A 13089-nucleotide genomic window follows, 5' to 3' on the forward strand; every position below is an offset into this window, starting at 1 on the left:
ACGTTCTTTAGCAAAGTCATAGTTCATTGAATTTACAACCGTATGACAAAACAGGCGAAAATAGAACTTTTTGCAATATAAGTGTGCTTTTTTTCATTTAATGACATAAAATTTTAAAAATATTATAAGGGACACTTGAGGTTTTGTCTTTTAAAACCTACATTTTGGTCAAAATATGTGCTTGATAGGTATTTTTCAACAGATTTTCCACATTCACCTTGCTATATAACATTGAATTGTGTTATCTGTTGACCTAGTGACGAAAAGTGTTTTAGGGGAAGTATTAGCTTTCGTTTGATATTTAAAAATTCTGATTGGATGAAGGAACACTTGACGTTTCGAAAAACCAATCAAAGAGGCCCATTTTTCAGCTAGAAGCTCCACAGCTCTTACATTGCTATGCACTCAACCGTGTAGTGTAACCAAATAATTGTGCGGAGACAATTCACTGCTTGCTGTTCTCTGCTTGGAAGTTCTTGGACGAAAATATGTGCTCAGGTATATCAGTGCGCACGATGGTTTATAAGAGAATCGTTTTTGTATAGAAACCTTTCCATATGATATGGCTCTTTTGGAATTTGTTTTGCCTAATTTTGACCATTTTCATCAAATTCTCCCCTTAAAAAAAAAAACACTCACAAAGTCCTAGATGAATAGACGCTGCAGTCCGCTGGAAGTGACACTATAAACACTACAAAGTATTAAAATCATCAAACCCACGTGTAGTCTGTACGGAACATGCCTAAAAAGTCTTCTTCTTTTTTATGTCAAGCATATCTAGGCATTAACAGCTGAAATCCAGGAGATAACGCTGATGAAACTTCGGCAACAGACACAAATGACCTGGTGAAGGGGTCCCATAGATAGCTGGTCGGGCGTTTTTACAGGACAAGCAAGTGTAGCAAAAAGCAAATAATTTACCAAAGTTGTGTAAACTTGAATCACTGAATCAACGTATCAACATTGGCATGATTGATATCAAATTTAAGTAAACGTCCATAGTATACATTTAAACTGCTGCATACTCTGCACACCATTAAGTTAACTTTCTGAAGTGTTATATTTCATGTATATAAATATCAAACCAAAACAAAATCGTGATCAAATATTTGTCATCTTTCTGATAATTCTTCTAAACGTTTTGCCAAAGTGACATGAAATAAAGCGATTAAGGGTATACGGTGTATTAATTGTTGGTTGAAGCAGCAAAAAAAGTAGTTCACAGCATCTTGTGAATGGTAGTGAGCTTTAGGAAAAATTGCATTGCTCAATTCATAGCGATCGTGTAGAAGAATTCAAATATCAAAGAGGGCTGAAACAACAACAATTTTGTAAAACGTACATAACTCATTAACAACAATAAGTTTTCAAAGTATATGATTTGTATAATGAACTTTTGCAAAACACCAAAGTGTTATTTTTCAATAATATATTGATTCAGATAATGAAAATCGATTTATTTTTTTGGCTGCTTCGACCAACAATACCTCGTCTACCCTTAAAATGTTCTTCTTTGTGAATCAAGATTGGACAATTTTAGCATCAATCGATGCTTAAAAGCCCGGCGTTAACGTAATGCTCACACTTACTGTAGCATTTCAAGTAACAAGAGACAACCACGAGTTGCATTAATATAATCATAAGTGGCCAGTTAAGTTTTTTTAATCGATTAAACTCACAGCGGAAATCCTGTTTTTAACATCGTGATCATTTGAAAGATACTGTACAAAATATAAAACCTACGCTTCTTGAGTCATGGCGGGAAATCTCTTAGCAGTTTAGAATGGTATTACTGTTTAAGTAAACATTTGGTTTCAAACAAGGGTTAGAAAGTACGCATTCAAAGTGAATTGATCTGCTAGAATTTGCTATAGCTATACGTTTTTTTTTCGTTATTAATAACGTGATTATAAATATGTCTCAAGAAGCAAGTCGCCAAGTAGTCCAATAACCATTGGACAAATCATGTTAAATTTGCAGTATTTGGCAGAGATACAGTACTTATAGCACTGATTATTGTAGACTATGGAGGCATTTCTACAGCAACAAAATGAATGTGTTCCTCTCAGAAAAAGTATACTTCGACCTATCTACGACGTACTGTTACGGAGTTATGCGCAAAAAGGTAACACTGTGACGTCATAGGTCTAATTTGGCTCCATGGGGGGGCAAAATTTAAAATGCTCCAATTTTGTTGAAAATGGTCTTATATTAACTGTCTTTATATGATTAAAGAGAAAAAGAATACTAGTAGTTTGCGCTAGGTAGGATGTTTCATTATCTTGGTAAAACATTAAAATAGTACAATAGTCTGAACGTTTTTGTAATTGTAATTAAATTTTTTGTATAAGGGGTATGGCATTTTCCCACAAAACAGCTGATCACATTATTTGTTTCCGAAGATTATTTGTATTCGGCATACCTTAAAGACCCTATATACAACTGATGATGATTTATGTATGATTACTTATCCGCCTCATACCAGGAGGATTCTGTTTCTCTTAATATTATCATCCCCGCCCTGATATGACTTGGACATTTGAGTTGAAACGTGTCTTTTCTTTCTCTTTTCCATTTCCCGTTTCTTACGTTTAATATATTTTTCTTTCTACCCTTTTCCTTCTTTTGTGTTCCTTTTCCCTCTTGTCTTTGTTCATTTTTTCTACTCTTTCGACTTTAACTGTTTAATTGACATTCGTAAGAGTTAAAATTTTGTTTCAAAACTTTACTTTACTTTACAACTCTGCTTTCTGTTTAATATTATTCTCAAGCAATGCTTTGTATCTGTATTGGCGATTACCGCATTGCATTCAAAGTTCTTTTCCCAATATTAAAAACAACATGAATCAAGACAATTCTTTCATTCATATTCTGTCTATACGTTTCCTCAATTCTTTATATTATTAAGTTAATTTCCTATAAATAGTGGTCAAAGTCACGTAGGTACAAAGATGTTTATTGTTTCCCTCGGCAAACCTATTAAAATAGATTAGTCAATCTGACTTAAATATCAAATAGTACACACTACAAGATATTACTCCCTTAAAAGCGAGTTATCGAATCAGACAATTTCTGAATTGTTATAGAGTTGATAAAGGTGGATGTGGGAGTGGGAGTATACCTCTCGTGCCTAGTTCTTGTCACCATATTTTGTTCTGTATGCAATGTAGCTCCATGGTTCGTGCGATTATCTTGACTATGCATTGCACTCATTTCCCTTATATTATTATATACCGTTGTGTTGAATTACGTGAAACAGCATTATTCAACGATATTTCTACGCAAATTCAAGCTTAATATCAAAAATTACTATTATACTGATGCCTTATTTCGTGTCAACTTTCACATTTTTGTCTGTTGCTGGATCAAGAAAATCTTTTCCCGCCATGTCGGTTACGTCAGTGCAATTTTCGATTGAAGAATTTGGAACCTGTAAAGAAATATATATCAATTGCGATTAAATTATCGATTTCATTAAGTGGGAAGACATAATAGAACCAAATGCAGAGAGGGCGAAAGCACCAATTTTGGTCTCCCAACATGACCAATGCATGGCAACCACAAAATAGAGGGTTCAAACGTCATTCAGATACACACACAAAATATTATGCTAAGAATGTATTCAAAATCACATTTACATATTTCGCAGGTCCTATATGGATTTCGGTGTGTTTTAACCTATATCGGTTATGAGCTAAAAGGTCAAAAGTCCAAGTTGTTACCACCACTTGCTCAAATTTTAAAGATGGTTAAACTTATCACAATGGCCCCCTTCTTAACTTAATGATACATTATGAGGTTTCATTGGACCTCAAGGAAGAACAGATGAATAACCGAGTTTTCAACTGATTGAGTGTCCCAGGAATAAAGAAACAAACAAACAAACAAAAAATTATCTACAAAGTTTCTAAGGTATGACATCATGGTCATTTAATGTTAAGAGGAACAATTTGAGACCATTTGAGGTGGTGGTCCACACTTGATATGTAACTTTTTGCTTCCATCTTGAAAATGGTTCATCGCAAATAGGTCAAACTATATTTTTTCCTGAATCCTTTCATTGCAATCTAGCGTTAACTTTTGACAATTAACCTCATGTAATCACTGACTCCTTCTTTTCATTGGATTCCATTCGTCCATAAATTTGGAGCATATCATTCTAAACTTAATCATATATGTGGTGTGATCAAGCCAAATCACTCAAATAATATGAGCAGTAAGTGGTAAACAAAAGGAAATACGTTCTTGTTTGGCTATATCGAAAAATCAATATTTACGACTTCCGACTGATTTTGCTTGATCACATCACATGGTGACCCAAAGAATCTAACAAGTCTTGTCACCTCAGACAAGATGAGAAAAGAGGAGATCGCTCGAACATATAATCCGATTGCCCACAGTTAACCTCCATTCACTTTTCTTTGTTTGGGGTACTTAAAACACCACTTGAAACTTCCTTTGTGGGAATCTGTTCATCCGCCACACGCTCGACTGATTCGGTAGTTCTCTTAGTGGAGAAAATATGCCACACACGGAAGTACATCGTTAAATTCCCAATTTCGCAGTCAAATCATGCTTTTTTTTCTTTAAAAAAAATACTAACCAAGGTGACCATGATTTTTAAACGAGTGAAAAAGCATTATATATATCGCAACTCCCATTAAAAAATCAAAAGTTTTGTTAAGTTATGTAAAATGAAGCATAATTAATTTTCCAGTAAATTTAATATAAGGTCAAAGGAAAAGAAATTTAAATGATAACCATTTGAATATTTGCGACAGTTTACGGAAACTTAAAACTAGTGTAATCAGTAATTCAAACTCGTGTCAGTTTCTCCATATACTCCCGTTTTGTGTCCAAACGTGTCCAAAGGTGCTATTTGGATCCAAAATGAGGGTCTTTTTTACAGGGATCTCGGGTCAAACTTAGCAGCCGGTCATGCCAAACAATACAGAAATTATATTTCGCGGTCAACTGACGTAACAAATTGATATCCGGGCATGCGCCGTTTAGACGTAAACAGTCGAGACTCGCAAAGCCACTTATCGTATTAGTTGATCAATCGGATTAGATCATTGTTTCTATCAATAGGCGGATGCACACATTATTTATTTGATGTGGGTAGCGAGCGACCTCCTCTTTTATCATCTTCTCTGGTCACCTTTGTCCCCCTTAAAACTTAATTTACCTTGTCCAACCGAGTATATTTTGGGAATGGTTCTGGGTCATATGGATCGTTGCTGGCTCTGTTGAAAGATGTGATCAGTACCCATCTTCGTTTATCTGAGTCATTTCTATCACTCCTGTGTAGCACATTGCTGAAAGATAAACAAAATATATTTATTGAATCATTCCAAACAAGTCCCTATTAATACCAAATGTATTAATAATTTACTGTGTAGATATATTGTGATCAAACCGCTAAAAAACTATAATTTTAGAATATAAATTTACCAATGGAAAAATAGTCCATCGCCCGGCTCCATTTCCACATGTTCCAACTCGAGAATCTTCATAATATGATTTACCCTCTCGAGATCTGCCCCTATTTGTCCTCCAACAGATAGGTGCTCGATACGACCAAGTTTGTGTGATGATCGAAGAACCTATGATTTCAAAGTGAGACGTTCAGGTTCAGTTACATTTTTCATTTTTCTTTAAAAGGCCATTCTAAAATCAGTCAATCCCAAACAACATTTCCCACACGTCATTTTTGGCATTTTATCGACGGATCGCTAAAAGTTCTATACGATTTGCTGTATAGACGAATCTACATTCACGCATTCCTACACCTGACTAGCAGCCTTTAGTTGGGTAGCCGTCGGCTACAATGCACTCAAATGTGAAATGATTCGGCCTTGGCGGAAATTTTAAACTGCATTCCATCACCCGTTTTACACCTTCCGCGAAAACACAGGCAGACAAAAGAATAACACAATACAGTTCCCTTCGACAAAACACACAGCATGGTCTATTCGCTGTTGAAGTGACATAATAATCGGATTAACTGCACGCGGTATCTATGCATTGATGTACTTGCGAACAAAAGCACTATGTACGGTCTATGAATAGAATGCGGCGGAATTATCTCCATTATATATATTATTAGCTATTATTCTATTAACCCTCCTCGTCATTGCATCTTCTCTAGGTGTTAGGCGGCTTTTATTTGCACAATTGGGCGCTCAAAGCACCAGGTTGGTGCTAGCGGCTACCCAAAGATGTCCGACCAAATCCTGACCATGACTTGGCTACTTGGATTCGTCTATACACAAACAAGATACGAACCTGCAAGCATCCATTTTCCCGGCTGCACTTATCCACTGCCAGAAAAAAGGAACCCATATCGGGAAATATGCAGCCATTATGATACCAATATCTAGACAAAGAAAAAATAACACAATGATACTGGTATCAAAAACACAATCTGTTAGACAACTTTTAAGGTTTTTAAAAATACTTCTGTCAAAAAACGGAAATTTTAAATGCCACATAAGTGCAGAACATTTTAACATTTTGCGCGGACGCAAAGGGTGAAGGAACGGTAAGTTTGTTGTCGAAATATATATTTATCATTTCTTTTACCCCCGGCATAAGTATTGTACGATACCTAAGATAACCAACAAAATGCGTCACCAAAGTTTGCCAACAAGTTTAATACTCACTAAAAATTTCGGGCATATTGGTTACGGACATATTAGTTACTCCCTGCTTGTTCTCACGGAATGCGAGAAAATATCTACTGTAATGCCTTACTTATTCAGCATTCGGCCTCATGACTTATAATCCGGCACCAGAGACCGCAAATATTTTCACGTAGTTCTTGAACAAAACGAGGTAATTATACCCGTAATCTTGGTGCCAGATATGTTTACCACCGGTGCGGGCGTCTTTCATCATTAACTTTGTCGTAAAATGGTATACTTCTCCACCAAGAAGCTGAAAGGAAAATTTAATAATAATGATTATCATTATGATTAACATTCTCTCTGGTATTATGGTTAGATGGTGGAAAACCTATATAATAAGTTTGGCCAATCCTTTTAGCACAAAGTTTCGAATTAAATCTTTTACTGAAACTTACTTTTACAACTTGCTACGTCGCGTCTGATACCATCAGACTTCATCAGGCAACTGACCCGCTGTGCTGGTCATGTGACACTTGAAGACAACTACGGATCTTCTTGATGGGCCACGCCCATGCGTGAGATACGTTTAGCCTCAGTTCCCCTTTATTGTTCAGTACCAGCTGCTCTACTCACTCCCAGATTTTCAAGAATATCCCTAGTGTCACATGCCTAGCCCAGCGGGTCAGTTGCCTGATGAAGTCTGATGGTATCAGGCACAACTTAGCAAGTTGTAAAAGTAAGTTCCAGTTATAGATTTGATTCAAAACTTTGATATTTTAACGACTGGATGACTGAGAATGGAAAAACAGTGGCATGATCGACGGGAATTATATAAATAAACATAATTTTTCACCAGGTTCGCCGTTTAAGTGACCACTTATGGGTTCGAATTTCAACCAGCCTAATCATGAAGCTCCCGTGGCCCAGTGGTTAAGGCGCAGGTCTCGTAAACCTGAGGTCCTGGGTTCGATTCCCAGGCGGGATCACTTTTTCTACTCGAGAATATTCAATATTTTCTCCTTTCAGCACTTTGACTTACTTTTCAAATAAATTTGTTAATATTGTGAATTTATCAAGCATAATTATACCTTTTCCATTGTACCAGCAACTTTTTCAGACCTAGCAATCATTCCGGTAATGTCATTTCCCGGGTGATTCCACAAACACATCCTGGTTTTACGACCATCATCTGTTGCGCTCAGTTCATATGCATGTTGTTTTATGCCTTCATCATTTTCCAAAGCTGAGCGGAGGATAGTAATTTCTTTTTCACTTAAAAGAGATCTGAAAAGTATTACCAAAAAAAAGATGCTACTGAGTTTAAAGAATTTGTATTACAAAAACTGATTTGATTGCAGTTAGTGTTTTCATATTTGGATTTTTCTATCGAAATAAAAATTAAAAGCAAAGTCTTACGGTAATTGTAAAATAACCAATTTGATTTAAACCCATGCTTAAATAAAGTTATTACCATTAGTGACGACCGCAACCATGACAAGACCTTGCAATATTACATTATACATGTATATTTATCCATACCTGATAATAATATATCCATTTTCCTCGAATGCTTTCATGACATCTCCTGTCACTTCAAAATTATCACTGTATGTAAAATCTGTGTGTTCAATCATATACAAAAATAACCTAATTTGAGCAAATTAAAATGAATAATAACGTAAAAAAATAAAATGACAGTCATTTATTTACACTGGTGTTTCATATGCGACATCTTATCGATTAATTGATAGAAACATTACATAATTAAGAATAGGAAAATAAGCGGCCCACTTCAAGTGATCGTTAAACAAGCATGTCTGCGGTCGTTGTGTGCGATCAATTCAAAGTCAGTTAGGTAGTCAAGGGGTTGTCAAATTCATGTAAAGTCGTAAAAATTATTCGATTGATTTTTGGTCAACGGTGGTATCGGAGCAGCGAAGCTTGCTAGAATGCGTTACCGAAGGCAGTAAAGCTTGGCTGAGCTCAGAGAACCATTTTGGCTGTTCTCCCTTACAATTAAATTGATTTAGAAAACGATTGCCTACCTGAACACAGGTGTCCTGACATTGTTAATTGAGGCGAAAAATGAACGGTAGAAATTACGTTTCCGACCTTTGTCCCGTGAAATGAGGGTATTATCAGGCAGGTTACACTCGCCCAAACTCAACTGTCCAAACTCAACTGTTCGTTTGATTATGCATAGGGCACTCTTAGATAAGAATCATATTTCCCTGGTAGAGTCCGTCAAGCAAACTACTAGACACGTTTATACACCACGATTCATGTACCGATACCGTGTTGTGTATCGGAAGCAATAATTTGTAATAACATAGACTACATGTAATATTTGGTAACCTAAATCATATGCATCTGCATATGTTGTATGGTGTATGTGTAATGCAGATACATGTACACAATACGTCAAGGCAGCCCGGCAAGGCAGATACATGTACAATGTATATGTATCTGTACATCCAAACGTAAACACGTCACATTTCAGAGCGGTCAGAGGTAAATGTGTACAGGGCGCACACCACTAAATAAACGGCCAATTGGAATAACCATACAAATACAAGAAAGTAAGTTTGTTTTACAACCCCATGTGATAATATTTTGAAAGTTCCAACTGGATTTCCTTAAAGTATAAGTATACAATTTAATAAATATTGTGGTTTTTGTTTTAAACAATGAGACAAACTTTGAGCTACTGGCACCCGGGCTGGCACCTGAACAGCGTCACCCTCATTTTCAGCTTTCACGAATGACTCCTTTCCATGTCCGCGCGTAGATTAGTTTCTTAACTTTTTAAGCTGATCAAAATGTACCATTTTGTAATATTCTGAATATTGATCAATTGTATATTTTTTAATTTAATTATAATAAACAATTATGGCTAATCACCTTGCTCAAGTATAAATTCGGTTGTAAGTAAAACTAATAGTCATGTGACAACCCAATGTTAGAGATTTTCTTCCATAACTCTACAGCCATGAACAATTCATAGTCATGTCACGACACACTATCAAACGTGATTGTTTATGAAACCGTCGAAAACTAGTAATAATTCATCAGTATCACGTTTATAATAGGGAAAACACATAGAGCCTCGAGGATTTATTATTATATTGAAACAGAAGGAACACTACTCATAAGATGTGAAACATGTTCAAAGTATGTAAAATATAGTAAATCTAACGCAAAATGTGTAAAGTTTACAATTCTGTTTTACATGATAACAATGTTGAAATACAAACTGATCCCAGACAAGCAACTATCATAAAATGTCAGATGAAATACAAAAGGGTTCTTAACATTGCTATTTTGGCAGCACAGATATGCACAATTCATTTTCTAAATTCAAAAAATATCAGACGCCCATAACTTACCCAAACGTGTGTTAAATATTGGGGTCATTGTATTAATTAACTAACGTCTTATAGATCTGATGAGGTTATTGCCAAAAATATAATTAGGTCTTAATTCAACTCTAGACTCATGTTTTTGCCCAACCCCCAACCCCGTATTGTACATGCTTCAAAGGAGGTTCGGTATTTCGACCCACCCTGGCAGATTCACCTGGGATCATTATAAGTCTGCTAATAATAAACTCCTCAACAAAAGTTTGGAAAGTTTTTTCAAGCATCTGTACCTCAAATTATTTGTGACATATTCATATCGTGTTGCACATCAATGGATAGCTACAATACTCCCTTTACAATGACACCCCATTGCAATAACATTCTTCACGGCTGAGTACACGCCTAATGTAGTGGGGTCTCAAAAAGAATTTGCAAATTGACATTATTCTGTGCAGCAAGCTGCAATCCCATATCTTCACAATCTGGAACCTCATCATAAATGCAATCCTCCAAGATGACACCGCTCGCCCCACATAGCCACGGTAGTCAACGACTACCTACAGAATATGGAAGTAGAGAAAAAATGGTCGGCCATCCGGCCAGACCCGGGGGCCAGACCTCAACCCGATTAAACACTTGTGGGACCAGCTTGATCGTGCTGTGCGTGCCAGAGAAGCCCATATGCAACCACATTGAATGACCTGCGACGAATCCTTTTTGAAGAATGGAATGCCACCCCACAGTAACGTGTAACCAGGTCGGTGAGCAGCATGAGGTGACTATTGTGGCTGCCTGTGGTTTTTCCACCCGCTATTTAGGTTAGTGGCTAGCGTTGTTTGAGCACAGAATAATGGTAAATTTTGCAAATTCTGTTTGAGACCCCACTACATTCACAAGGCGTGTACTCAGCCGTGAAAAATGTTATTGTTTCAAATGGGGTGTCATTGGAAAGGGGAGTATTGTAGCTATCCATTGATGTGCAACACGATATGAATATGTCACAAATAATTTGAGATACAGATGCTTGAAAAACTTTCCAAACTTTTGTTGAGGAGTTTATGTCAATAACGCACTACATACTATCATGATTTATATCGGGAATGATATGCTCAATTATGCTCTACAACTATAATACATTAATGATTTAGAAAGATGTACGTACATTTACCCATAAAATGCATAGTTGTCGCAGTCATCAAGGTGAACGACCTGTTTAGAATTTCCGGGAATTCTATAACAAATCCCGAAATAATAGAGTATTATGATTTTCCCATCATAAATCATTCAGTGCGTTAGTGACATGTTATCAGTTGTTAATGATGTTTTAAATTAGAACGATAACCCCTTAAAACATAGACAAAGACCGGAAACAAGGCACAATCCAACCAATAAAACCATACAAAAACACCAATTAAGACAGGTGCATGTGCCTCCTGCTTCTTTCTTCGGACATTTATGAACAGGAACAACATCCTGCAAACTTCTGTGGCAATTACCTGCCAGAATTTCGTCAAGACTGGCAATTCTTGACACGAAAACTTTGCAGGCGACTACTCTCATCCAAATTTCCCTCATGTAATATTATTTCAGCTATTTCAGCCAATTTCCAAATAAATGATAAATCGTAATAAACGATTTATTCCTTGATGGAATCCAAACACGATTTCATCGGTAAAGTCTTATGAATGCTGAATATACATTTTTCTTTTCTTTATATTACCTTTATGTTCTTAGAATTTTATCTCTGCCAAGTATATCATGAATACATGCTACCAATTGTGGCTAAGATTAGCTCACACGTCTAGTAACCACAGGCAGGTAGAGTAGCAAAAAATATACTGAAATGCCGATAAAATATGGAAACAAATAAGAAATCGTTAATGTGGTAGGGTTGCGGCATTTTAAAGAATGATCTATCGGGCAAAACCATGAACCAAGTCTTGAAGGCCATCCGGTTTAGAAACCACCGTGCATAAAATGAATCATATATTAGACATGTTAGAGAGGCTTGTGAAGTTTTCTGTTTGTTACATGCTTTTTGAAAACCGGAAGCAAACCTTGGCTTGCAGAATACCTTTACAGCTAATAGCTTAACTGTCTATCTGGTTAGATGCTAACATTTCGGTCATAATACTTTAAAAGTAGATCAAAGCACTATATATATGTGTGTGTTTATCAAAATGTTTGCAACTTATTTTATTGCATAATATCTTAAGGGATGGGATATGGACGTTTTTGACAGTGTTTTTTGTGGGACATGAGAGCACATCAGACATATCGAATTGCATTCTGAATACGAAGAATGTCCTTCTGATATCAAATAATTTTGATTTTTTGAAATTCGCGATATAATACGCATTTTATGGCATATGATTAAAAATGATATTTTTGATATTTAACAGTCCTCGAAGTAAACTTTACAAATCTAATGATATGTACTTAACGTGTATGTAGCTGGGAAGAAAAGCAGACGATCAATTGAAAATTTTGACCTCTCGTATTGAAGATATGAAATTTGTTCCCAAAAACACCAAAAAAACTTAGGCATTTTGGGGAAAAAATGTATATCAATAATATGAAAGGTCAAAATGTTCAATTGATCATCGGCTTTTCATCCCAGCTACATACACTTTCAGTACATAATAATAATAAATACATATCTTTAGATTTATAAAGTTTACTTCGAGGACTGTTAAATATCAAAAATTTTAGAAATATCAAATTTTAATAATTTGTCATAACATTTGTATTATATCGCGAATTTCAAAAAATGCAATTCGTTAGGTCTGGATAACGCTCAGCTCCCACAAAAAATACGTGAAAACGACGCTAAACGTTAATATCTCATTCCTTAAGTACCAGCAAGGTATTTAAAAATCGGTTGAACATGTTGAATGGTGAACGCTTGAGCATGATATATGATTTGTGTTAAACACATTAAGGTTTATAAGCCTGGTGCTAAGTTGTTTCATTTAGTAAAGCCCGTAATACTTTCACCCTCTTTGTCAAGGGTTCAATGATTTTAGGTGTTTATCGCTTTTGTATTTCATCATCAGTCACCATGGTCGATCCACTGCAGGGTGAAAACCAATAAAATATAC

General features: G+C 35.9%; 1 protein-coding gene and 1 non-coding gene across 2 annotated transcripts; one reads left to right on the forward strand and one right to left on the reverse strand.

The window, feature by feature from the left end:
* Window positions 1-1489: 1489 nt before the first annotated feature.
* On the reverse strand, window positions 1490-9121 carry LOC140155176 (L-proline trans-4-hydroxylase-like). The gene is made up of 8 exons (XM_072177905.1): window positions 8675-9121; window positions 8169-8247; window positions 7718-7913; window positions 6848-6939; window positions 6289-6379; window positions 5455-5606; window positions 5189-5318; window positions 1490-3430 (listed from the first exon to the last, which is right to left on the reverse strand). The coding sequence occupies exons 1-8, from the start codon at window positions 8694-8696 to the stop codon at window positions 3326-3328; spliced, it is 867 nt and encodes a 288-aa protein (XP_072034006.1). The 5' UTR covers window positions 8697-9121; the 3' UTR covers window positions 1490-3325.
* On the forward strand, window positions 7542-7615 carry Trnat-cgu (transfer RNA threonine (anticodon CGU)). Its single transcript has one exon. It is a non-coding gene; the product is annotated as a tRNA-Thr (tRNA).
* Window positions 9122-13089: the final 3968 nt, after the last annotated feature.

This window comes from Amphiura filiformis, chromosome 6 (assembly GCF_039555335.1).
Source record: "Amphiura filiformis chromosome 6, Afil_fr2py, whole genome shotgun sequence".
In the NCBI taxonomy this organism is placed as follows: Eukaryota; Metazoa; Echinodermata; class Ophiuroidea; order Amphilepidida; family Amphiuridae; genus Amphiura; species Amphiura filiformis.

Bases quoted from the DNA above. Each gene is read 5' to 3' on its own strand.
- LOC140155176 (XM_072177905.1), bottom strand. From the start codon at position 8,696: ATGTCAGGACACCTGTGTTCAG. The intron at 7,914-8,168 runs GTATGGATAAAT...AATACTTTTCAG, and splicing joins AATGGATATATTATTATCAG to ATCTCTTTTAAGTGAAAAAG. The intron at 5,607-6,288 runs GTTCGTATCTTG...TTGAAATCATAG, and splicing joins GGGAAAATGGATGCTTGCAG to GTTCTTCGATCATCACACAA.